The sequence below is a fragment of the Giraffa tippelskirchi genome, chromosome 3 (assembly GCF_054371585.1).
Source record: "Giraffa tippelskirchi isolate mGirTip1 chromosome 3, T2T-mGirTip1v1.2.pri, whole genome shotgun sequence".
Taxonomy (NCBI): domain Eukaryota; kingdom Metazoa; phylum Chordata; class Mammalia; order Artiodactyla; family Giraffidae; genus Giraffa; species Giraffa tippelskirchi.
This window is the reverse complement of record NC_137277.1, coordinates 191,137,948-191,164,940: the sequence shown is the minus strand read 5'-3', so window position 1 is coordinate 191,164,940 and position 26,993 is coordinate 191,137,948. Positions and strand designations below refer to the sequence as shown.

At 47.7% G+C, this 26,993-nt stretch overlaps 1 protein-coding gene across 2 annotated transcripts in view; it reads left to right on the top strand.

Moving 5' to 3' along the window:
* ACTL8 (actin like 8) overlaps positions 1 to 26,993 on the top strand; it is a 75,961-nt gene that overhangs the window by 45,782 nt on the left and 3,186 nt on the right. For both annotated transcript variants that reach the window (XM_081580892.1, XM_081580891.1), the window contains exon 2: positions 26,191 to 26,595. In XM_081580892.1, the coding sequence (XP_081437018.1) occupies positions 26,248 to 26,595 (348 nt within the window). In that variant the 5' untranslated portion in view covers positions 26,191 to 26,247. The remainder of the gene's footprint in view (positions 1 to 26,190; positions 26,596 to 26,993) is intronic.

Genomic DNA, 26,993 nt, shown 5'->3' with positions numbered 1-26,993 from the left:
CAAGGATTAAGTGATGGGACAAACATAAAGCTGTTAGCACAGCGCCAAGCATGTTGTGGGTCTGCAGCCAGGGCAGTCTTATTACCAGCAGAAGGGGGTGTGGGGTGGGGAGTAAGGAGTCTTGAGTTGGCTTCAGAGGAGATGAGGTGGGACCTGGGTTAACGAAGATGCTAGAATGCCCTCGGATCTGGATGTGGAGAGGATGGAGGCGAGGGAGGAAGTTCCCGTCTCTCCATGATGGTTTTCTCGTGTAGCTAAATCCCCAGGTAAGTTCACTGTCCTAGTCCTCTGCCATCACCGCGCTGCTCCAGTGGCACCTGGGTTCTCTCCGAGGAGCTCATAGTGTTAGCTCATTAGTCCAGCTCTGCCTGGAAGGTAGAGGTGAGGTTATGTCCGTTTGGAAGCCTGTGAAATCTGCGGTGCAGCTAAGCTGCCTCGCCAGCCTGGGCTCTGCCTCCCCGCTGGCCGCGGGCCCTGCGGTGAGAATGCTGCAGGATGCGGCGTGTGCTGTCACTTCGCTCTGCAGACAGTCACCGCCTTTGAGGTGCCCGGAGCCGGGACACGGGACAGACGAGGTCCCCCCAAGGAGCTGACATCTTGTGGGGAGCTGGGCAGCAAAGGTGCAGTTAGGATGCACAGCTGGGGTGGGGTCTGGGAGGGCAGAGGACCCTCTTGATGCTGGGATGCAGGGCCTGGTGGGCAGCATCCTGGTGGGGGCACAGGCTCTCAAAGGAAGACTCACAGCTGACCTGTGCTGAGTGCAGAGAAGGACAGTTGAGAGACATAGACAGACAGACAGAAAGGGAGTTTTTCATGGACATATGTGAGAGTTAGACCATAAAGAAGGCTGAGTGCTGAAGAATTGATGCCTTTGAACTGTGGTACTGGAGAAGACTTGAGAGTCCCTTGGACTGCTAGGAGATCAAATCAGTCCATCCTAAGGGAAATCAACCCTGAATATTCCTTGGAAGGACTGATGCTGAAGCTCTAATCCTTTGGCCACCTGATACAGAGCGCCAACTCATTGGATAAGACCCTGATGCTGGGAAAGACTGAGGGCAGGAGAAGAGGGCAGCAGGGGATGAGATGGTTAGGTGGCCTCACCGACTCAGTAGACATGCATCTGAGCAAACTCGGGGAGATAGTGAAGGCCAGGGAAGCCTAGCGTGCTGCAGTCCATTGAAGTCGCGAAGAGTTGGACACAACTTAGTGACTGAACAACAACAGCAACATGAGAAGAATCGATTGGAAAGGCCCATAGAGTTTCCTTGGGAGCTGTGGTTCCAAGGTTAGTTCGTCTGAGCCCTGCCCTGGTTTCTACCAGGGAGTTGGAGACACACGGCTTTTCAAAAGCCAAAACCAATTACTCAAGCTTCCCCTGTTGCCCCCGGGGGGAGCCAGCTCGTGTCCTTCTGCCCCTGTCGGGGCCGAGCCCCGGGTCGCGCTCTGCCCGTCTCTCATTCCCGGGCCCGGGTCCCCTTCCTTCGGCGTGGAACACACGCTCTTGCATTTTTCCTCTGTCCTGAGGTGTGTGTGTGGATAAGAAGCGTGTAGGCTTCTGTGTTAATTCCCATCACCGGTACTGTGCTGTTGAAGAGCTTGTTCCTTTAACTGTTTCCCTTCACGCGGCAGGTAGGACCCCGGACAAGCCCGTGTTTCATGGATGCCTCAGGCGCTTATTGCACTCATCTCACACGCTAAAAAGTAATGCTCAAAATTCTCCAAGCCAGGCTTCAGCAATACGTGAACCGTGAACTTCCAGATGTTCAAGCTGGTTTTAGAAAAGGCAGAGGAACCAGAGATCAAATTGTCAACATCCACTGGATCATCGAAAAAGCAAGAGAGTTCCAGAAAAACATCTATTTCTGCTTTATTGACTATGCCAAAGCCTTTGACTGTGTGGATCACAATAAACTGTGGAAAATTCTGAAAGAGATGGGAATACCAGACCATCTGACCTGTCTCTTGAGAAACCTGTATGCAGGTCAGGAAGCAACAGTTAGAACTGGACATGGAACAACAGACTGGTTCCAAATTGGGAAAGGAGTACGTCAAGGCTGTATATTGTCACCCTGCTTATTTAACTTCTATGCAGAGTACATCATGAGAAACGCTGGGCTGGAAGAAACACAAGCTGGAATCAAGATTGCCGGGAGAAATATCAATAACCTCAGATATGCGGATGACACCACCCTTATGGCAGAAAGTGAAGAAGAACTAAAGAGCCTCTTGATGAAGGTGAAGGAGGAGAGTGAAAAAGTTGGCTTAAAGCTCAACATTCAGAAAACTAAGATCATGGCATCTGGTCCCATCACTTCATGGGAAATAGATGGCGAAACAGTGGAAACAGTGTCAGACTTTATTTTTTGGGGCTCCAAAATCACTGCTGGTGACTGCAGCCATGAAATTAAAAGATGCTTACTCCTTGGAAGGAAGGTTATGACCAACCTAGATAGCATATTTAAAAGTAGAGACATTACTTTGCCAACAAAGGTCTGTCTAGTCAAGGCTGTGGTTTTTCCAGTAGTCGTGTATGGATGTGAGAGTTGGATGGTTCTGAAGAAGGCTGAGCACCGAAGAATTGATGCTTTTGAACTGTGGTGTTGGAGAAGACTCTTGAGAGTCCCTTGGACTGCAAGGAGATCCAACCAGTCCATCCTAAAGGAGATCAGTCCTGGGTGTTCATTGGAAGGACTGATGTTGAAGATGAAACTCCAATACTTTGGCCACCTCATGCGAAGAGTTGACTCATTGGAAAAGACCCTGATGCTGGGTAGGATTGGGGGCAGGAGGAGAAGGGGACGACAGAGGATGAGATGGTTGGATGGCATCACCGACTCAATGGACGTGGGTTTGGGTAAACTCTGGGAGTTGGTGATGGACAGGGAGGCCTGGCGTGCTGCAATTCATGGGGTCGCAAAGAGTCGGACACGACTGAGCGACTGAACTGAACTGAACAGGCGCTTAGTTGCTCCCCAGTGGTGCGTCTCCCTGAGCAGGGCCCCGTGGCGGGTCTGCAGGGGGTGTAGACCCAGGACAGGAAGAGCTGACACTGCGCGTGCCTTTGACATTCACCCGGCTCCACCAGCTGGCTCTCCAGAAGGTCCCGGCGGGGCCGGGAGCTGCCTCTCCCTGCGTCCTCACCAACACTTGGTGACTTTCTAGTTTTGCTAACCTGATGTGTGCGAAGCGTCTCCTTGCTTTCCTGTGTGCTGTGGACGAGCATGTGGCCGAACACCTCTGTGTGCTTGCTGGCTGTTAAATGGCTGATCTGCCAGTCACCGCGGTGAATCGACTCCCCATCCAGTTAGTCGTTTCCTCGTTTGGGGGCATTTTTCTTGTTGGTTTGTAAGAGATCCTTCCTTGTCACTTTTAGATGTTGCCGGTATCTTGTCCTCTTTTGATAGATTTCTGTTAAATGCATCTGTGCTTTCACTGAATAGAAGTCTATCGTTTTTATGTTCTTACATCTCCCCCTCTCTCTTGGCCTTATGAAGTGTGTGTATGCATATATTTTTCTGTCCTGGTTTTAGAAGTCCTTCCCTACTCCAAGGCCAAAAAGATGCCCCCATGATTCCTTCCCTTAGCTTTCCTTATAGTTATACTTTTAAAATTTAGGACTTTAATCCATCTGGATTCTGTTCTGTTTTCTGTACTGCAAGCACACAGCTTTATTTTTTCCATACTGTCAATCAGTGCCACCCCCTGCCCCCTACCACCCACATTCCATCCTTCCTCCTTCGGTTTCTGGGACCACCTTTATCACGCTTTGATTTTCCAGTCCCAGAAGATTCTATTTCTGGGCTCTCTCTTCTCTCCTTTTGGTTCATGTGCTTTGCATGTGAGCATCACAGCTGTTTTTATTGCTACACCTCTGGAATCTCTCTTAATCCCTCGGAGGCCAGGTGTTTTGCTCTTCCTTTTTGAAATTGAGCACGTAAAGGACATTTTCTTCTTCCAGATGACTTTTAAAATTAATTGATCAAGTTCTTAAAAAAACCTCACCGTCATTGTTATCGAAATTGCATTAAGTTTTTAAGATTACTTTGGGGAATTAACATGTTAATAATGTTAACCTGACATTTCGGTTTCCTGTTATTTTTTTTATTTGGGTTTTTTTTTGGGGGGGGGGTTATTTAATAGTTTTAAACTTGCCCTGTTCAAGTCTTGGGCATGTGGGTCAATTCCAAAATCGTTTCTGTGTATATCTGTAATTCATGTATCTTTGGCGCTTCTGGGTCTTCGTTGCTGTGTGGACTGCCCCAGCTGCAGCGCGCGGACCTCTCGCTGCGGAGCGCGGACTCTAGGTTTGCGGCTTCAATCGTTGCGGCTCCCGCAACGCTGGCTCGGTAGTCGTGGCCCATGGGCTTAGTTGCTCTGTGACACGTGGGATCTTCCCGGTCCAGGGATCGAACCTGTGTCTCCTGCACTAACAGGTGGATTCTTTACCACTGAGCCCCCGGGAAGCCCTGGTTTATATGTTTGATTGATGACATGAACAATATCTCATCTTCCGTTATGTTTCCAGTTGGCTATTGCCAATGTCGAAGAATGCTGATGATTTTTAAGTTTCTTGTTCCGCTCCAGATTCTGTTAGATGTTTTTGGTAAATGCTGACATTTTTATCTGAAATGCAAACAGTGATACTTTTTTCCTCTCTTCTTCTGATTATCTTGTGTTTTATTTTGTCTTGTCCTGCGGAAAGTGCCAAACTCCGGTGTGGAGTAGTGGTGACAGGGGCCTGACTCCCTTGCCGTATGTCTATCTTACGGGGGGGGCTAAGACTCTGGGCCGAGGGTGGCGTTTGCGCTAGGTTTCACTGTGTAGCGTTGACCCAGTTAAAGGAACTTCTCTTCAATTTCTTGTTTGAGTTTGAAAAAATAAATAGATGTTAAATTTGATCAAATGCATTTGTCAGTCTTGAGAAATAATTCCTGCTCTTCCATGGTAAATCCCACTCTGTCTAAAAGTACTTATAAAGGCCGTCTCTGCCAGACTGAGCTAGAAGTGCTTTATAAATATTAACTCAATCCTGCTAACAACTGTATGAGCTAGGCACTGTTTATTATCCCTCTCTTAGATGAGACAAGGTAGGCACAGAAAGGCTAATTAACCTGCTCAGCGTCCCACAGCCAGTCGGGCCCACTCTGGCATTTGTAGATCCAGGGGAAGAGTGTACGTGGATGCTCATACACCAGTTATAAATATTTAAAGTTCTGAAACAAGTTGACAAACTGTTAAATATATTCCATCTTCCTATTTGAGAAACAGACCTCAATCAAACCCTATAAGATGCCAATCTACGAGATACCAAGATGAGAGAATTTAATTATTTGTACACATTTCAATATTCTGTCGATAACTCGGAGCTATTTGGATGAGTCACAAAAAGTCATACATATTTCATAATTTATACATATATTCCATAAAACTTAGTCTTCTTGCCTCCAATTCAATAAAGTAAATTTTGTAGTGATTCAGACTTTCCTATGGTTTGTGTTGTATTGATAGTAGTGATATAAAACATTAAAATATGTAGCAAAATTATGTTTAGAGTATATAAAATTAAACTTTAATCAACTATGAGATAAATGCAATAAATTTCTTCACCTTTCAAAAGGTTATTCATCTAAAATGTAAAATTATCTGCAGACCTTAGAAAGCAAAATATGTATCAATAAAAGTTGACATTCAGACTTAACTTAAAGCTTGAATTTATTTACCCTTTGAAAATATAATTCTGGCGTTCAATATCCATTTAGTTGCCAGTATAAATAATTAGTATCATGCTTTTACGAATTGCATCTAAATCTAGGCTTAGCTTGCTTTATTGCGCTTCGCGGATGCTGTGTTTTTATTACGTGTTCATCTGTCTTTGGCGGTGCTGGGTTGTCCTCAGTGTGGCGGCTTCTCTTGTTGCGGAGCTCGGGCTCTAGGGCGCAGGCTTCCGTGGCTGTGGTTCACAGGTTTAGGTGCTGAGAGGCGTGTGGAATCTTCCTGGACCAGGGATCAAGTATGTCCCCTGCGCTGGCAGGCGGCTTCTTAAGCACTGGACCAGCAGAGAACTCCTGATATTGTGTGTGTGTGTGTGTGTGTGTGTGTGTGTTTTATAGAGTGAATGTGGCGGTCCGGCATCAGGCAAGTCTATCGACACCATTTTCCAGCAGTGCCTGCTTAGTCGGTGTCATGGTGTGGCACTCCATGTCATTTTGATGATTAATCTTGCAATATTTCAAACGTTTTTATCATTATTATATTTGTTATGGTGATCCGTGATCAGTGAGCTTTGGTGTTACAGTTGCAAAAAGATTATGACATTCTGAAGTCTCTGGTGATGGTTAGCATTTTTTTAGCCATAAAGTATTTTTAATGAAGCTATATACATCGATTTTTTGAGGCATAATGCTGTGGCATGCTTAATAGACTGCAGTGGAGTGTGCATATAACTCATACGCACTGGGAAACCAAAAACTTGCTGTGCCTCACTTTACTGTGATACTCGCTTTCTTGGGGTGGTTTGGAACAGAACCCACAGCGTCTCTGAGGTCTGCCTGTGCACATGTGAGCCCTGTGATTTTCCCAGTGTTTCTGTGTATAGATATATTTTTCCTGCACTGGGTGTACACTGCTGTGCACGGGCTTCTCTGGTTGCTGCGAGCAGGGGCTGCCCTGTAGATCCGGTGTGCGGGCTTCTTGTGTGTCGGCTTCTCTTGCTGCAGAGCATGGCTCTGGGGCACGCAGGCTGCAGTACTTGTGGGGTATGGCCTTCGTTGCCTTGTGGCATGTGGAATACTCCTGGACCAGGGATCAAATCTGTGTCCCCTGCATTGGCAGGGGGATTCTTTACCACTGGGCCACCAGGGAAGTCCCAGTGTTTCAGAATGTTCCTGAGGTGCCACATGGGGCTGTTACGAAAACTGTTCTAATCTGGCAAAATCATGAATCCCTTTTGCCTCCTGCAGATTAAAACACACAGGGGCCAGGAAGTGGGAGCCCCCAGAAGCACTCGTGGCTCTGCGGGACCCTGCTGCGTGAGCGCTGGGGGAGACTGGACAGGTCCATCCCTTCTCCTCCTGAACCGCGTCTGGCGCTCAGTCCCTGCTGAAGCTGGAGGCCGGGGTCCTCTGGTTCTGCAGCCGCATGGCTCCCTGCCGCTGTGTCGGGCAGGAGATGCTGCAGAGTGTCTTCTGGGGCCCAAGTCTCAGTCTTGGATGTGGGTGCTGACTTGGGGGTTTTGTTGTGCCGGCGCTGTGATGGAGGGGGTGTGCAGGCATCTGTTATAGGCGGGGTCCAGGGCAGGGACCCTGTCACCTGGGCCTCAGAGAGTTACTGCAGTGAGTGCGGAGTGGAGGGGTTGAGTTAGAGCCCAGCTGACTGCTCCGCCTGCCAGCCACAGCACCACACGCCTGTCCACCGGTCATTCTCAGCTGAGCCTTACACTTGGCTAGCTGGTCCTTTACTTTGAAAGAATCTGTTCATAAGTGAAATGGGCCTATGGTTTCCTTTATTGTATTATCTTTATTCCATTATGAAGTTCAGTCCTTACCAGCCTCATATAATAAGTTTGGTAGCTTTCCTTTTTTTCTGATATTCTGTAAGCTGGGTATGATCAATTTTTAAAGTTGGAGTTTTAGTTGCTTTATGATGTTGCGTTAATTCCTGCTGTATAGCAGAGTGGGTCAGCTAAATATGTATTTATATGTATATTCTTTTCCATTGTGGTTGTCACCGGATAGTGAATATAGTTCCCTGTGTGTGCAGCAGGACCTGTTGTTCGTCCGGTCTGTATATGCTGGTTTGTGTCTGCTGACCTCGGACTCCCATTCCTCCCCTCAAGCCCCCTTGCCCTTGGCAACCACAAGTCTGTTCTCTGTGTCTGTGAGTCTGTTTCTGATTTGTAGGTAAGTTCATTTGTGTCATATTTTGGATTCCACATAGTTGTCTTTGTCTGAGACAGTTTCACTTAGTACGATAATCTCTAGGTCCGTCCATGATGCTGCCGATGGCGCTATTTCATCCTTTTTTGTGGCTGAGTATTATTCTAACGTATGTATGTACCACATCTGCTTTGTGGGGATAATCAGTTTGGTAGAGCTCGCTCATACAGCCGTCTGAGTTTACGGCCCTTGGGTCAGGGCGTCTCTGATCCCATCTCAGTTTAGTGAATAGTTTGTTTGGTTATTTGGTCCACTCAACTTGTTTGTTTCTTTTACCACTGTTGGCACTTGATGTTTCCTGGATGCTTTTGTTGGTTTTCAGACCTGTGACTGAGCCGTGAGGGCCCCAGAGAGAAGGCGCAGCGTGGGCCTCTGTCCGGCCTCAGACACTCTGCACCCGTACTCCCCCGGCTGCCCCCTAAGCCCACACTTCGGGTCGCTTCCTTCCAGCCTCTGGGTAACTCGCACTTGGGGGCCTGCGCCGCTCACCTCCCCAGACACCCAGGTGCTGTGTGCAGCCACTTTCCGGTCTCACGCAGATGGCGTCTTTTTAGAGAGACCTTTTCTGATCAGCTCATCTAAAATAACAACTTCTTTCTCCCATAATACCTACCACCATCCATTGCTGTATTTTCCTTTAGAGCCAATGTTTTAGAAAACAAATGTTTTCTAACACACAAACACACCCACACACTCACCCCAATGACAGCTCCGCTGTCTCCTTGATCACGGCTGTACAGGCCGACCTCGGAGGTGTTGCAGGTTTGGTTTCAGACCTTGGCAATAAAGCCAGTGTTGCGGTAAAGCGAGTCACACAAATATTTTGGTTTCCCAGTGCATATAAAGGTTATGTTTACACTCTACTCTAGTAAGGACTTTCCTGGGACTCAAACGGTAAAGAATGTGCCTGCAATGCAGGAGACCTGGATTCAATCCCTGGGTAGGAAAGATCCCTTGGAGAAGGAATCGGCAACCCATTCCAGTATTCTTCCCTGGAGAATTCCATGGGCAGAGAAGCCTGGCAGACTACAGCTCATGGGATCACAGAGCTGAACACGACTGAATTACTAACTTAAACTTTTTTATTTCATACTGTTGTCAATTCAGTTCAGTTCAGTTGCTCAGTCATGTCCGACTCTTTGCGACCCCATGAATCGCAGCAAGCCAGGCCTCCCTGTCCATCACCAGCTCCCGGAGTTTACCACACTCAAGTCCATCAAGTCGGTGATGCTATCCAGCCATCTCATCCTCTGTCGTCCCCTTCTCCTGCCCCCAATCCCCCGCATCAGGGTCTTTTCCAATGAGTCAACTCTTCGCATGAGGTGGCCAAAGTATTGGAGTTTCAGCTTCAACATCAGTCCTTCCAATGAACACCCAGGACTGGTCTCCTTTAGGATGGACTGGTTGGATCTCCTTGCAGTCCAAGGGACTCCCAAGAGTCTTCTCCAACACCACAGTTCAAAAGCATCAATTCTTCAGCCCTCAGCTTTCTTCACCGTCCAACTCTCACATCCATACGTGATCACTGGAAAAACCATAGCCTTGACTAGATGGACCTTTGTTGGCAGAGTAATGTCTCTGCTTTTTAATATGCTATCTAAGTTGGTCATAACTGTCCTTTCAAGGAGTAAGGGTCTTTTAATTTCATGGCTGCAGTCACCATCTGCAGTGATTTTGGAGCCCCCCAAAATAAAGTCTGACACTGTTTCCACTGTTTCCCCATCCATTTCCCATGAAGTGATGGGACCAGATGCCATGATCTTAGTTTTCTGAATGTTGAGCCTTAGGTGTGCAATAATGCTATGTCTGAAAAGCCAGTGTACATACCTTAATTAAAAACATTTTATTTGAAAAAAATACTAGCCATAATCTGAACCTTTAGTGAGTCATAATCTTTTTTTTTTTTTAATTAACTGACTTATTTAGCTCTGCCAGGTCTTAGTTGCAGTGTGTGGGATCTAGTTCCCTGACCAGAGATGCTGGGCCCCCAGCAGTGGGAACATGGAGTCTTATTAGCCACTGGACCACCAGGGAAGTTCCGTGAGTCATAATCTCTTTGCAATAATAACATTAACGATCACAGATCACCATGACAAATACAACAATAATGAAAACATTTGAAATATTACAATAATTATCAAAATGTGACATGGAAACATGAAGTGAGCAAATGCTCTTGGCAGAATTGCACCCACAGACTTGTTCGAAACAGAATTGCCACAGACCTTCAGTTTGTAAAAGTGTAGTATCTGCAAAATGCATGGAGCGAGCTCTGCTCCTATCTGCAGATCCCAGCACAATGCCTGGCACATAGTAGGTGCTCAGTAAATATTTGTCACAGGTAGTAGCTCTAACCCCACCACATCCTCGTTAACAGTCTGGGAGAGCTTCCTTTCTCTCTCTTGTCTGCCTGCCCTTGTCCTAGGTCCAGGGCGGGAGGGCCCAGGAAGCAGATGTCCCCTGACCCAGTGATCTGGGCCAAGTGGCTGGGGCATTGGTGTGTCCACACTGGTCTTTGGGGGCAGCTGGTTAAAGTCATTGCTCCCCCAGCTGCTTCCTTTTCCTCCTTATTCTAAGCTGCCAGGACCTTATTAGCCCTGTTTACACGGCCGGGATGTCGAGCGATTAATTTTTAATGGCTTGGTTTATTGCATGTTTGAACGGTTTATTGAGTAATTCCCACATTTAAGTGATTAATTCTCCAGAGTTCAGAACGACTGGTTAGTTTTACATTAATCAGGGTTTCTGAATGCCAAGAGACAATCAATCAGTCCTTCCTGCCAGGGAGGGTAATGTTAAAATACCTCAAGGCACAATGAGGTTAAGAAAAGGAGTAATTAGAACCCTGTCTTCCCCTCATGCAAATTTGATGTCTCTTTCTGTGTCTCTGTACTGTGCCCTGTGCCCCCAACCCTTTCCAGAGTAAAGGCTCAGCTTGGACCCACATGGGCTTCCCTGGTAGCTCAGATGGTAAAGCCTCTGTCTGCAACGCGGAAGACCCGGGTTTGATCCCCGGGTTGGGAAGATCCCCTGGAGAAGGCAGTGGCACCCCACTCTAGTACCCTTGCCTGGAAAATCCTATGGACGGAGGAGCCTGGTAGGCTACAGTCCATGGGGTTGCAAAGAGTCGGGCGTGACTGAGCGACTTCACTTTCACTTTGGACCCACATGCTCCTTGGAAGGATCAACACCACCTTTTAAAAAATTTTTTGTTTGTGTAGTTTTGCCTACACTGGGTCTTCATCACCGCCTGCGGGCTTTCTCGAGTTGTGGCCGGCGGGCTCCTCCCTGCAGTGGCTTCTCCTGTTGCGGAGTGCAGGCTCTAGGCACGCAGGCTTCGGTGTTGGGGGTTTGCGGCCTTAGTGGCCCTGTGGCATGTGGGGTCTTTCCAGACAACAGGTCAAACCCCTGTCCCTGGCATTGGCAGGCGAGTTCTTAACCGCTGGGCCACCAGGGAAGTCTCTCAACTTCACTTTTGTCCTTAGGCTTCTTGTAATGAGTTTCAGCCCCTCTGCCTCTGGCAGGTGGGGCCTGCCAGCACCTCACCCCCAGGGAGGAGACTTGTGAGCCCATGCCTTCGGCCTGTTGTGTAGGGACCCTGGCTTCTGTGCTCCCAGCTTGGTTCCTGGTTTGCAGGGAAGCTGGGCCATGTCTGGTCTCGAGATAAAATGTCTGGTTTCACCTGGTAGTCAGACAAAGCCTGAGGGAGCCTTGGATGGGATCCACCCACGGGGGGCCGGGGAGAGTGCTGGGGTGGGCTCTGCCTTTGGACCGTCCCACAGAGCCCCGATGGCCAGGCCAGCTTTGAGCAGGAAAGGACCGTGAGCTGTTTTGGCGTCTGTTTGAGTTTTCTGTGGCTGCTGCTGTAACAAGAGACCACACACTTCATGCTTAAAATTGCACAGATTCAGTGTTTTACTGTTTGGAGGTCAGAGCACAGCGTGGGTCTCACTGGGCTAGAGTCAGGGCTGTGCTCCTTGGGAGGCCCTGGGGAAAGGCCTGTTTCTGGGCCTGTCTCAGTTTCTAGAAGCTGCCTGGTTCCTTGGCCTGTGGCCCCTCCTCCGTCTTCCTCCCTCTAAAGGGTCGTTGCGGTTCCACTGGAGAATCTGGGTAGCTCTCCCTAACCCACGGCCAGGTGATTAGGAACCCTTGTTGCCCTTTGCCCGGTGTCCCAGCACCACGGTCATGGTGGGTGGGATGTGGGCGTCTTCGTGCTGTGCTGAACACAGCAGCTGTGGGCTGAGAAGCACGGCGGCTGCCTGGTGAGAGGCCCCGACTCGAGAGCCAGAGACTGTGGGGTCTGACCCTAGTCCAGCTCCTCAGAAGCTGTGGGAAACAGGGCAAGTTTTCTGTGGCTCCGTTTCCTTAGACATAAAACAGGCCAGCGATAGTGGCTCCTTCACAGACGGGCTGTGCTCTGAAATGAGGACAGAAGTACCCGGCAGGGTGCCTGGGTTGTGGGAAGCACACTCCACCTTCTCCAGCAGCAGAGGGTCCTGGAGATGGGGTCCTGGAGATGGATCCTGGAGACGGATCCTGGGTACATAAATGGATGAACACTGGGATGATGGCAGCCACCCCTGGCACTAACCCTCCCCTAACCTCCCCACGCTGTTTAAGAGTCCCTGAGATTGGATCGGCCAAAAAGCTCATTCGGTTTTTTACGTAGGATGTTATGGAGAAACTTGAACAATTTTTTTTGGCTAACCCAATAGATAAAGTGCCAAGTGGAGAACTCCTTGCAAAATGTTTATAACCACAGAGCAATTCACAGGGGCCCCAGATGGAGCCCTGGTGGACAGACACTGCAGACCCTGGGGAGGGGAGAGGTGGTGGCCGGAGCTGAGAGAAGGCCTCTGGCAGACAGTTAACGGGAGCAGCCTGCCGCCGGGGCGCCACAGGTTCAGCAGAAGCGAACGTGTTAAGGTTTTGCACCCTGTCTCCTTCGAATGGTATTGCTAATCCTTCGAACATCCATGAAAGGGAGTTTTTCTCATCTGAAGACTAAGGCTTGGAGAATTGATTAACCTAAGGTCACGTGGTTAATCACGGTGGTAGTTATGAGCTGGGCCTCTGGAAACCCGCGGGCATGGGTTTGCATCCTGATTGCCCTGTAGCTAGGGTGTCTTGGAGCCAATTCCTTCACTTCTCTAAACTTGAATTGCTCCATCCCTAAACCAGGGATCGTACGAGAGTGCCGTGCCCTCGTCCTGGCGCCGTGCAGGCTGAATGGGATGATCTGTGGGAAGCGCCGGGTGTGCAGGGGCGCTCAGCGAGTGTTGTGTGCTCCGTGGAGGCACGAGCTGCCAGGTGGAAGCTGTCTGCTGTGCAGTCGCCTTTGGGAATGACGGTTTGATTGGGATCTCAGAGACCGGCGGGGTGGGTGGAGGAGAGCTGCAGACAGAAGAGGTGCGGGAACGGCCCGCTCTTTAAAGCAGCGTCTGCTGCAGCCCAGCTCCAGCGTCAGGTGTGTGGAGAGGAGAGGAGGCAGGGAGGGCTGCTGGGGGCCAGGGCTGGGGGGCCTCTGCAGACGGGGGTGAGTGCAGACTTCACCTCGTGGCCTGTGTGTGGGCCTCCTCGGGTGCTCAGTCGTGTGCGTCTCTTTGCGACCCCACGGACCGGCCTTCCAGGCGCCTCTGTCCAAGAATATTGCAGTGGGTTGCCATTCCCTTCTCCAGGGGATCTTCTCAAATCTCTTGGGTCTCCTGCATGGCAGGCAGGTTCTTTACCACGGGCACCACCTGGGACGCCTCCTGATTGGCTGTGGGAGCTGTTACGGGGTTTTGAGCAGGCAGGGAACCAGAAGCCTGCAGAAGGAACTATTGTTTGAGGGACATGGGTGCGGAGTCCATATGGAACAGTGGTGCTGCCAGCAAGTTGGTGTATTCTAAGAAATTGGTTCATTCAACCCAAATGGATTTAACACAAGTATGGCAGTGATGTGATGGGAACATGGAAGCAAAAGACAAAAACTCGTCCACCTTGGAATCTAGAATCCTGTTTCTTGAGAGGGAGCTAGATAGCTAGACAGAAAAGGAAGTAAGTGCTCACTTGGGTAAGTGCTGTGCAAATAGTAAAAGTAGCTAAGGTAACATTGGTTGAGCACAGACTGAGTGGTCCAGTGAAGCCTTCTCTGAGGGGTGACCCTTGAGCTGAGACTGGAAGGACGGTCTCCTGAAGACCTGGGACAGGTGTTTCAGACAGAAAGGGGCGCACATGCCGGGCCCCCATGAGAGGAAGGAACAGGCTGTGGTCCAGGGACAGAGGAACAGGAAGGGTCAGTGTGGCAGGAGACCGGCGATGTGTGGGAGAAGGTGCAAGACGATGTGGAGAAGTAGGCAAAAGGTTAATAGCACAGAGTCTCGAGTTAATTGTGGTTCTAATTCTACTTTTTCCGTCCGCTGGATTATTCCAATCAGCACAAGCCCTTATGCAGCATATTATTTCTCATCTTAAAAAACCCCAAACCTCCTGGGGTCCCATACCTCTTCACATCTGTTGTATTTCTTTGCTTCCTTTCATAGTAGAACTCATCAGAATTGTCTGCTGGCTGTCTCCAGTATAAACTAATTCCCTCCTCTCATCCTTTCTTTTTCTCAAAGCTTTTAATTTTAAGAACTGTTCATACCTAGAGGTGTAAGAATAGTTCAGTGCACTTCAAAATGCATCCTTCACCCATATTCAGTAGTTACTTTTTGACCACATTTGCTTTGAGGCTTTTTCTACATGTACATGCTTTTTTCCCCTGATCTATTTGAAAGTAAATTGCATGACATTCTACCTGTAAATACCTCTTCACAGATCTTCTTAAAATCAAGGATATTCTCTTTCAAAACCACAATATAGTGATCAAGGGCAGGAAATTTAACATTGAAAATATAACCCATATTCACATTTTACCCATAGTTCCCGAAATGTGCTTTTTAAAAATTTGTGTGCAGTGAGTCACTCTTTTTGACGTGTAGTTCTAAATTTTGACAAATGCAAACAGGTATGCAACCACTCCTGCCGTCAAGGTACAATCTAGTCCCACCCCTCACTGTCCCCCTTCCGCTGTGTAGTCTGTGCTTTCCCCACCCCCAGCCCCTGGCACATCAGTGGAGACGGCAGCAGATGGGCCGGCTTCCTCACTTAGGCCCGCGTTTGGGAGGCCCATCACTGCTTGTTCCAGTGGTCAGTCTCCTTGCATCGCTGAGTGGGGCACCGTGGGATGAGCGTACCACAGTTTGTTTACCTAGTCACCAGTTGAAGAACTGGGGAACCACCCGTTGTTCCAGTTTTTAGTGGTTTGCATTGGTATAAAGTGATTTTTACATTGGCATAAAGGCTTGTATGTGAACCTAAGCTTTTATTGCTCTTCAGAGAAGAATTGCTGGGCTGAGTGGTATGTGTTTAACTTGGTAAGAAATGTCCAAGCTCTTTTCCTAATTGTGCCTTTGTATATCCTCACCAGCAGCATGTGAGAGTTTCCATTTCTATAACCTTGTAGCAGATGGTATTGCACTTTAATTCTATGTTAGCCTTTCTGGTACATACGCAGTAGCATCTCACTGTGGCTTCAATCAGCGTCTCCATCATGGTATTGAGCATCTTTTTGTGTGCTCACCATCTACAAAGTCTCTCTGATGGCACATTCACACCTTTTGCCTAATTTTAAAATATTCATTTCCTGTCATCTTTTTATTTTTAAATTGACATATACTTGACTTATAACATTATATTACTTTCAGGTGTACAACGTAATGATTCAGTCTTTGCATACATTGCAAAATGATCACCACAGTAAGTCTGGATACCATCTGTCACCATACAAAGTCACAAAAAGTTTTTTTGAGTGATGAGATCTTTTAAGATTTATCCTTAGCAACTTTCAGATACGCAGTACAGCATTGCTGGCTGCCCTCGCTGTGCTGGACGTTACATCCCCGTGGCTCACTCGTTTCCTAGCCTCTCCCCCCTTTGCCCATCGTGCCCCCTCCTGGCAGCCGCCAGCCTGCTGTCTGTGTGATTTCTGTCCATTGGTGTTTACGTTCGACATGTGAGTGAAATCACACAGTATCTGTCTTTCTCTGTCTTATGTCACTTAGCATAATACCCTCAAGGTCTGTCCATATCATCACCAATGGCAAACTTTCATTCTTTTTTATGGCCGAGTACTATTCCATTGCACATGCGTGCATGTGTGTGCACACACACACTCCTGTTTCTATTCATTTGTTCACACTTCTCCCAACCTGCTTCTTTAAAAATAGACCCAAAGCCTCTAGATGTGTGGTGTACCTGTAGCCTGCCCCTCTGGCTGAAGCTCCAGGGCAAGTAACCAGGCCTTTTCCACAGGAGGCCTGGGAGTGTGTTGCGGTCTGAGGTCTGTGCCGTGCCCTGCAGCTGGTACCCTGCCAAGGAATGTCTTCGATTGCTTCAGGTCCACGGGGCCCGGAAACGCGAGCCCCCTTTGGACACCAGAGCCAGGAGCTCTGGTGGGGGGCTAACCGTGCCCACCAGCTGTAGCAGGGCCACGGGGGAGTGTGAGGCTGGGCACGCCTGCCGGCTTCAGCGGGGTCAGGGGATAGCATGGAGGCAGGACCTGCCCCCTGGTGCTCGTGGGGTGGAGAGGGCGCACACCTAGGAGGCTGGCGGGCGCCTCCATCCTGGGCGCGCCCCGCGGACCCCGTCCCTGCTGCGGACGCCACACGGCTGGCCAGTCCCTCACGCGTGCTCCCGGCGCCGACGTGCTCACTGCTTTTGCCTGGGTCCTGGGGCTAGTGAGGCTGCCCACGAGGCCTTTCAGAGGGGGTTCTCTGGCTCGACAGTCCCCCTGTCCTGCGTCTGACAGCTCCCTCCTTGTCCTGAAATGCAGCAGGGAGTCTCTCTTACTTTGGGGGGACCTCTCTCGGGCTCACAGTTCGGCCCTGCTCCAGCTGGAACGTTTCCACGCCTCCCCACAGGGCCCTCCTCACCCCACGAGTCTCTGTCCGCCCTCTTGGCCCAGTGAAGCCCGACACGTTCATTTTGCAAACGTGTATGTCTCAGGCTTAGCATGACCCCCCAAATAAAAGGGATACATGCACGTTCATTTGCAAACGTGTATGTCTCAGGCTTAGCATGACCCCCCAAAATAAAAGGGATACATGCACGTTCATTTGCAAACGTGTATGTCTCAGGCTTAGCGTGACCCCCAAAATAAAAGGGGTACATGCACGTTCATTTGCAAACGTGTATGTCTCAGGCTTAGCATGACCCCCCAAAATAAAAGGAATACATGTTAAAAACAGTGGCGTCTCCACTCCTTCTGGGTGTAAGTTCTGTTGGTATTCAAAGCCAGGTGCACTGGGGCTTCTGTCTCCAGCGCAGGTCCCAGAATTGGGGTGCCCGGTGTGAGATCCAGGCCCTTCTCTCCTCAGAGAGAAACGCCGTACGTGTGAGACCCCCCAGTTGTGGGTCCCTGTGCCGGGGATGCGGTTTTGGGTGAGACAGAGTCTCTGCCTCTTTTATCCTTTGTTGTCAAGGAGCAGTTGAGCTAGTTTTCAGAGGGAATTGTCCCATATGTAGCTACAGATTTGGTGTGTCCCGTGGGAGATGGTGAGTTCAGGGTCTTCCTACACTACCATCTTGTACCACGTCCATTTCTTTTCTTATTATTGATCTTTTGATAGCTCCTTATATTCTAGACACAAGTCCTGTGTCAGAAGTTTGACTTGCAAATACACTTGACCCTTGAACAAATGGAGGTCAGAGACAGCGACCCCCTGTGCAGTTGAAAATCTGAGTGTAGCTTTACAGTTGGTCCTCTGTATCCACCTTTCTGCATCTCTGGATTCAACCGTGGGTAGCATAGTATTGTCGTGTGTATTTATTGAAAAAGCCTGCGTGTGAGTGGACCTGTGCAGGTCAGAGTGTCTGTATCGTTCAAGGGGAAATGGTATTTTCTACCATCCTATGGCTTGTCTTTTGAATTTTCATTAATAGTGTCTTTCAAAAAGCAGGAGTTTTGAATTCTGATGAAGTCTGGGATACAGATTTTTCCTTTTATGGGGTTCTACTTTTGATATTGTATCTAAGAACACGTAGATGTTCTTAGATAAAGTCATAGAGATTTTCTCCTTTGTTTTCTCCTGTAAGTCTTACAGGTTTTTTGTTTTTGTTTTTTTTTTTATAATTGTGATTTACATAATTCATTCTGAGTTAATGTTTGTATTAGAGGTGAAGAATGGGCTGAGTTTTTTTTTAAACCTCTCAGAGGGATTCAGTTTTTCCCAGCATCGTTGGTTGAATAGACTGTCTTTCATCACTGAAACATCCGTGCATCTCTGTCACAGTCAGTTGACTGTATTTCTCTCAGTCTGTTCCTGGGGGCTGTTTTCCACTGGTCTGAGTTCCCATCCTTTCACCAATACTGTACTTTCTCGATTACTATAGGTTTACAGTAGGTCTTGGAATCGCATTGTGTGTCAGTCTTCCAACTTTGTTCTTTTTCAGAATTATTTTGACTATTGTAGTGTCTTTGTTTTCCTGTATAAATTTTAGAATCATCTTGTTGATATCTAAAACAAAAATCCTACTGGGATTTTGAGTGAGTGAGTGAAAGTTGCTAAGTTGTGTCCATCTCTTTGCAACCCCATGGACCATAGCCTGCCAGGCTTCTCTGTGCATGGAATTCTCCAGACCAGAATACTGGAGTGGGTAGCCATTCCCTTCTCCAGGGGATCTGGACCCAGGGACTGAACCCCTGTCTCCTGCACTGCAGGTGGAGTCTTGACCGTCTTAGCCACCAGGGAAGCCTGATTTTGATTGGGATTAAATCTAAAGATCAATTTAGGAAGAATTAACATTTTAATGAAATTGAATCTTCTAATCCATGAACACAGCATATCTATTTATTTAGGTTTTCTTTGATTTCTTTCATCAATATTTGTAGTTGTTAGCATATTGTATTCAGTATAACATGTTTTGTTAGATTTATACCAAAGTATTTATAGTTTTTGATGTTACGGTAAAAAATTTTGATTTCCAGCTGTTTATTGCTAGTTTATAAAATACAGTTGATTTTTAAAATATTGAACTTATCTCATGGGAGTTGTCCAAGCCCAGTTATTACTACTAGGATACTTTTTTGTAAATTCCTTGGGATTTTCTCTGTAGACAATTGTGTCTTCTGCAAACAAGAACAGTTTTATTTATTCTTTTCCAGTTTATATGCTCTTTATTTCATTATTTCCTTGCCCTGTAGTACTGGCTAGAACTTCCAGTTAATTGAGTGGTGAGAATTGACCTCCTTGTCTTACTCCTGATCTTACGAGGAAAACTTAAGTATATTATTTGTAGGGTTTTTTTTTTTTTTTTGTAGATGCTTTTTTTAGGTTAAGAAAATTCTCTTTTATCCCTAGTAGTTGAGAGTTTTTATTATAAGTTTATGTTAGATTTTATCCAATTTTTTTTTTGCATCCACTGAGATGGTCATATACTTTTTCTTCTTTCTTCTGTCAGTAGGTTGAATTATACTAATTTAAAAATCTTAAACCAGCTTTACATTTCTAGGAAAAGCCCCATTTAGTTGATGAGTATTGGGAAGATCCTCTGGAGAAGGATATCACAACCCACAGCAGTATTCTTGCCTGGGAAATCCCATGGACAGAGGAGCCTGGCAGGCCACAACCCCTAGGGTTGCAAAGAGTTGGACATGGACACAACTTAGCGACCAAACAACAAAAATTAACAAATTATTCTTTTTATATATTGCTGAGTTTGCTGATGTTTTATTCAGAATTTTGTTCATCAGAGACTTTGGTTTGTGTTTTTCTTTTTTGTAGTATCTTTGATTTGGTCATCAAGGTCACACTGCTCTCATGAGATATGGTACCTTATCTTTGGCTTTCTGGAAGATGTTGTATACAATTAGAATCATTTTTTCCCTTAAGTTTTTGGTAGCATTTACTAGTGAAGCTATTTGGTCTAGAGTTCTCTTCATTGGGAGGTTTTAAGCTCCCAATCTCTTTAAAAATCCAATCTCTTTAATAGTCATAGTGCTATTCAGGTTATATATTCCTTCTTGAGTGAACGTGCATAGATGATGTCTTTGAAGGAATTTCTTCTTTTCACCTATGTTGTCAAATTGATAGTCACAGAATTGTTCATGATCATTTCTTGTTATTCTTTTCATGTGTGTAGTGTCAAAGTAATGTCACCTCATTCCTGATAGCAATCCTTTGTGTCTTACCTCTTTTTTTCTCAATCTGACTAGAGTTTTATCAATTTATTAATCATTTCAAAGAACCAGCTTACGGTTTTATTGACTTTTCTCTATTGGTTTCCTATGGATTTTGTTCTTTATTTCCATCCACTGCTTGCTTTGAATTTAATGCATTCTTCTTTTTCCAGCTTCTAAAGGTGAAAGCTTACTTGAAACATGTTTTTTTTTTTTTCAAATATAAACATTTAATGCTATAAATGGTGCTGGAGAAGACTCTTGAGAGTCCTGTGGACTGCAGGGAGATCAAAACAGTCAATCCTAAAGGAAACTAATCCTGAATATTCATTGGAGGGTCTGATGTTGAAGCTGAAACTCCAATATTCTGTCCACCTGATGTGAAGATCCGACTCATTGGAAAAGACCCTGATGCTGGGAAAGATTAGGGGCAGGAGGAGAAGGGGATGACAGAGGATGAGATGGTTGGATGGCATCACTGACTCAATGGACATGAGTTTGAGCAAACTCTGGGAGGTGGTGATGGACAGGGAGGCTTGGCGTGCTGCAGTCCATGGGGTCACAAAGAGTCGGACAAGACTGAGTGACTGAACAACAGCAATGCTATAAATTCCCTGAGTACTGTTTTCGCTGCATCTCCCAATTTTTTAGATTCTACTTCAATTTTGATTTAGTTTAGATATTTTCTAATTTTTTTCTTTGACCTGGGCACCATTTTAACTTAATTTTCACATTTTTGGAGATTTTCCAGATGTCATTCTGATTTTGACTTCTTTTAATTCCTTTGTGACCAAAGAACATGCTTTATATGCCTCAAGTCAGTGCTGCAAGAGAAAAGAGGACCCAGAATGAACGGCAGCCTCACCCTCCATGGGTTGCTGCTCTGATTGTGACTTTCCTCCTCGACCTGAGCTCTGCTTTCCCTTTGCTTTTCAGAGTCTCCAGGTAGTTGCTTTTTGTATGTTGTCACACTTGTTCGTATCTTTCACGGTAGAGAGGGCTGTAGTGCGCTTACTTCATTTTGACTGGCACCAGAAATATGTTATTGATGCTCTTTATGGGAATTCGTTCCTCATTGACCCAGGATCAGAAAACGTACATCGTGTGGGTGGCCATGTCCTTTAATTCTCAACGCTCCCTGAAGATCGCTTTTTGTTTTGTAGAGAGCGGATGTTTCTGCAGAGCAGGCTCGGTTCTGTAGAATCTGTCTCCCACTCCTCAGACGTGTCTTCTCACCTTTCCAGTGAAACTCTCTTGCCTGATGGCTTCTGTGTTGCTTCATCCAGTAGGTATTTCTTTGTCTTCATCTTGATTTCTCAGCACACGCAGTTCTTCTCTTCTTGAAATATTTTTTCTGCTTGGCCTTTGAGACAGTCTCTCTGGGTTCCTGCTCGCCTCCATGGCCACTGCTTCTCTCCTCCTATTGGTCCCTCTTAAGGCCCGGCCTCCAGACCTTCAAGTCCCCTCAGACATCAGTCTTCCTCTACACTGAGTCCCTTCATGATCTCGTCCATCCCCAGAATCTGCAGTTCCACCCCTTCACTAGGGCTCCCCAGGTGGCGCAGTGGTAAAGAGTCCACCTGCCAATGCAGGAGACACAAGAGACAGCAGTTGGTTCGATCCCTGGGTCGGGAAGATCCCCTGGAGGAGGGAATGTCCACCCACTCCAGTATTCTTGCCTGGAGAATCCATGGACAGAGGAGCCTGGCGGGCTACGGTCCATGGGGTCACAAAGCATCGGACGTGACTGAAGCGTCTTAGCATGCGTGCACCCATCCACTGATTCTCAATTACAGCTCCAGCTCAGGCAGCTCTGCCTTAAGGCATCCTCATGTGTGTCTAGTAGGCATCTCAGACTTTCATCACGTCCAAAATCAAATTCCCGACTTCCTCCCTTTCCGAAACCTGTTCCTTCCGTAGTCTTCCTCTTAGTGAATGCACACACCATTCTTCTGGCTTTTTGGGGTGATGGTCTTGGCGTTGCTCTTCATTCCTCCTCTGCCTCACACTCCACTGTACCCGTCTTCCTTAAGTACACCCAGAATCCGACCACTTCTCGCCCTCTCGGTAGTTAGCTACTAGCTTAGTGCGGGCCACCGTCATCTTTCACATCTTTTCTCCCTCCTGCTTCTCCTCTTGCCCTCATGGTCTGTACTTCACATCAGCCCAGTGGTCCTTTTTATAACTCAAGTCCGATAATACTCATTCCCCAATTCAAACCCTTAGTGGTTTCTATCAGCTCGAAGCACAGTACAGAGCCACCTAAAAGCCCCATCCGAGATCTTCAGCACCCTTTCCCTTGCCCACCGTGTCCCCCATACTGGCTTCTAGGCTGCTCTTAGATCACAGCTGGCAGTTTGTTGCCTCAGGGCCTTTGCACTTGCTGTTCCTTCAGCTTGGAATGATTTCCCAGGTAATCACATGCCTTGTTCTCTCACTGAATCCAGTTCTCTGCTCAGCTGTCACTCGGTAAAGAGGCCCTATTTAGAGCAACGCCAAGCCTCTCTGCCCCTTTTACTCCGTGTTGCTTTTAACAGATTTTCTTTTTCTTTATTGCACTAATCCCGCCTGGCATGACACATTTGATCAGGTGCTTACTGACGGTCTTTCTCAGTAGAGTGTAAGCTCTAAGAGAGCAGGAACCATATCAGAATGATTTGGATCCATAATGCTCAGTAAGGGTTTGTTTTATACAATAGGTGACTCAGTAAAATGCTTTTGAACGTGTACATTTTAATCTCTGTCCTGGGGATGGGCTCCTTGGAGCCATTCAGACTTTCTTCCTACAGTCATGGTCCAAGGGACGGATGGCCCCTTGCTCCCCATCCTCAGGTTCCCAGGCCAGAGCAGCTGGGCCACCCACCTGGAGGCCCCTCAGGGAGCAGCTCAATCAACCATCACAGTGGACATTAACCTGCCCACGTCTCCGACTCCCTGTTGCCCAGCCCTTGAATGCAGAGAGGTCGGCTGTGCGGCCTCCTGTCCTCCAGGTGCCTGTTTCTCCGTCACTCTGGGTCCCAGCAGGCAGGGGAGGAGGCTGGTTCCTTGGTTCCATCTTTCTCCTTCTCTTCGCTCTCTCCCATCTATTGTCAGAGCTAATTCAAGGAAGCCTAATCACCGCCCCGAGCTAATTCAAGGAAGCCTAATCACGGCCCCGAGGTTGGTGACAGCGGGCGGCTGCTGGCCAGGGCCAGGCGGTGGCTGTCACGCTCTGTAGTGACAGGTCGGTGCAGCTGCTGCTCAGAAACTGAAGCTGGGCACGCCGCTGGTGGAGTGACGGCTCCGGAATGTGGCCTCGGGCTGAGCTGCCTCCCGGGGTGGCTCTATCATGCGATACACACGTGCATCCTTGGTACCAAATCTGCCGAGTGGGTGATGGTTTGCATTCTGCAGGGGGATTTCATGTATCTTTCATTTGTCTCCACATCCACTGGGTTTGCTCCTTAATTTTTACTTAGAGTAAAAGCCACTCTTTTTACTGTATGAATGTGAGAGTTTTGACAGATGCATACAGTTGCGTGCCCACCACCACAGTCAGAATAGAACCTCACCCCCCCAGTGCCTCCATGCCCCTTGCGGTCAGCCCTTCTCCGCCTCTGGCTGCTGACAGCCACTGATTTGTTTTGTCATAATAGTTTTGCCTTTTCCAAAATGTCGTATGAATGGGAACTCCTACAGCACACATCTTTTGAGTGTGACTTCTTTTGCATTTGAGCTTAATGCATTTGAGCATTATTCATGCTATTGTGTGTATCAGTTATTCCTTTTCTTGCTGAGTGTTAATCCATTGACTGGAGATTTGTCTGTACCTCTCCAGTTGATATTCAGGTGGTTTCTACACTTGGGTAATTATGAATGAAACTTCTGAAAACATGAACATGTGTTTTTTGTACAAACAGAAGCTTTTATTTCCCTCGGGTAGATCCTTGGAGTAGAAGCACGATGCTGGATGGTAGGTGTCTATTTAACTGTCTGAGAAGCTGCCAAACTATTTTCTAAGGTGGTAGCACCGCCTTGCATTCCCGCCGGCAGCGCACATGCGGGTCCTGGTCCCTCCGCCTCCTTGTCAGCTCCGGGCGTAGTCAGCCTTCACCTTGAGTCATTCTCACAGGCGTACAGTGGAATCACCCTGTTTTTAATTTTCATTTTCCTAGTGACGTTGAACATCTTTTCACATGTATATTTGCCACTCCTATATTGTCTTTTGTGAAGTGTTTAAATCTTTTGCCCATTTAAGAAATTGGGTTATTTTCATGGGCTTTCCTGGTGGCTCAGATGGTAAAGCCTCTGTCTTCAATGCGGAAGACCTGGGTTTGATCCCTGGGTCAGGAAGATCCCCTGGAGAAGGCAGTGGCACCCCACTCCAGTACCCTTGCCTGGAAAATCCTATGGACGGAGGAGCCTGGGAGGCTACAATCCATGAGGTTGCAAAGAGTCGGACACGACTGAGCGACTTCACTTTGACTTTTCACTTTGATATTACTGGGTTTTGTGAGTCCTTTATATTTCTTGGATAAAAGTTCTTTATCAGGTATATGATTTGTAACTATTTTCTCCAGTCTATATCTTGTATTTTATTCTCTTAATAGTTTCTTTTGAAGAGCAAAAATTCTTAAGTTTGATGAAGCCCAACCTCTCAATTTGCCCTTTTATGAATCAAGCTATTAATGTTGTATCTTAGAAAACTTTGAGATCACAATGATTTTTCTGGTATATTTTCTTTTAAAAGTTTTATAGTTTTAGGTTCAATATCTGGGTTTATGATCTATTTTGAGTTAGTTTTGAGCAAAGTATGAAGTATGGATTAAAGTTGATTTTTTTTTTTTGCATGTGGATCTGTAGTTGTCCCCTACCATTTATTGTAAAGACTCTTTTTTCTTATGTCATTGTTTTTGCACTTTGTGAAGATCAGTTGACATTTTTTGTGTGGATTTATTTCTGGATTCTCCATCCTGTCCTGTAGATCTGTGTGATTACCCTCTTACCGATACCACATAGTCTTAGGTAGTATAGTTTTCATCGTTAAGTCTGAAAATCAGGTGGTGACCATGCCTACCTTCTCAGCATGTGTTTTTTTTTTTTAATTGCCCTCACTTTACAGATAAGGAAACTGACCACAATCATGATTAGTTGTCTCACTTACAGCCTCTTGTATATAGTCTGTTAGATCCTCAGAACGTACTCAAAACCCACATCTTCTCATCAGCCTAGCCTGATGCTCGGTGAGTTCTTTGGAATTTGGTTCAGGTTTAGGTCTCAGCCCTGCTTTTGTTAGTGTGGCCCTGGGAAAGTAATTTTAATCTCTGTGCCTCAGCTTCCCTACCTGTCAATGAGTGTCATGATGGTACTTGCCAAATAGATTGTGGTGGTGAAAATGAAATGGGACCATTTGTTGGGTCAAGCCCTATGAAATTGTTGATATTTGACCATTTTTGATGGACACACATGACGGTTTTGCCTCCCTGCTGATATTTGACCGTTTTTGATGGACACACGTGACAGGTTTGCCTCACTCCACCTAACATCCAGCCTCGCAGCGCTGGACAGATAAGGGAGCACCCACTGCAGAGGTGGTCGCCACGGTTGTTGTCACCGTCATCACTACTTGCTGCCCCTGTGGTCTCGCTGTGACTACTGAGGATGGCGGCCCCTGCAGCTTAAGCTTCGTCTTTCGTGTGTCCTCAGTCAGGCAGCCAAAGTCCACCAGGTCCATCCTGTGTGACAAGCTTCTTAGGAGTCTGCAGGATGAGAGGGCCTCTGGGAGCAGAAATGCCCACTTGGTGTGGACAGGTGCGCCAGGGCAGGAGGAGAAGCTGAGTGGGGGGTGGGGCGAGTGGATTGGCCGGACGTGCCGGGTAGGGCCTGTTAGGTGGACTTTATAGAATGAGTGGGAGTTCGGGAAGAACCTTCCAGGTGCCGGTTACAGCTTGTTCAAAGGCCTAGAAAGGTGAGCAGGTGAATTCAGGGGAGCCTGAGGTTGGACTGTGGGGTGGAGAAGCCAGTGGCGGCCTAGAGTGGGTTCATAGTCACCCCCTTCCTCTCCCTCCACAGGTGGCCAAACTTCCCTGCGGAGCCGTGAGCAGACCTCCCACCCCCGCTGCCTCCGCCATGTCTGCGAGAACCATCATCATCGACCACGGCTCTGCCTTTCTGAAGACGGGCTTGTCGGGCCGAAACGAGCCGCAGCTGGTCTTGCCCAGTGTCGTGAACTACATCCCCTGCCGGGAGAACCCGGGCCCCAGCTACGCCCGGCGGCGCGTGAGTCTCGGCATCGACATTTGCCGACCCGACACCTTCAGCTACCCCGTGCAGCGGGGCCGCGTCATCAACTGGGAGGGTGTGGAGCACATCTGGTCGTTTATCCTGGAGAAGCATCGGCTGGAGCATGAGGACTTCCCTGTGATCATCACAGGGAGCCCCCTGAGGGAGCCCGCGGACCGTCAGAAGACCCTGGAGGTAAGGGCTTCTCTGGGCTGCCCCTCCAGGGAGCAGGCCTGACACTGTTCATACCTGCGTGGGCACAGGAGCTCTGCCTTCTAAAGCATTCATGCCGTGGATACTGACTGTGCCCCGAGTGTGTGCCCAGCACTTGTATTAGGGGAGAGGGGGCTCACAGAGCTGCTCCTGGGGAAGGAGGCACAGGGGTCAGTGCTCTGTGAGCAGGGTGCTACGGGGAGGGGGCACTCTGGGTACTCACGGGCTCCATAAATGTTCACAGAGCCTCTTCTGGCCCTCAGAGAGCTTCTGTCCTGGGGGAAGGCTTGACCGTGAATAAGTTAACAAAAATTCCAGGTAGTAATCAGTTCTAAAACCAAAGTGGAATGGGGTGATAACTGACTGAGGGGAAGAAGGGG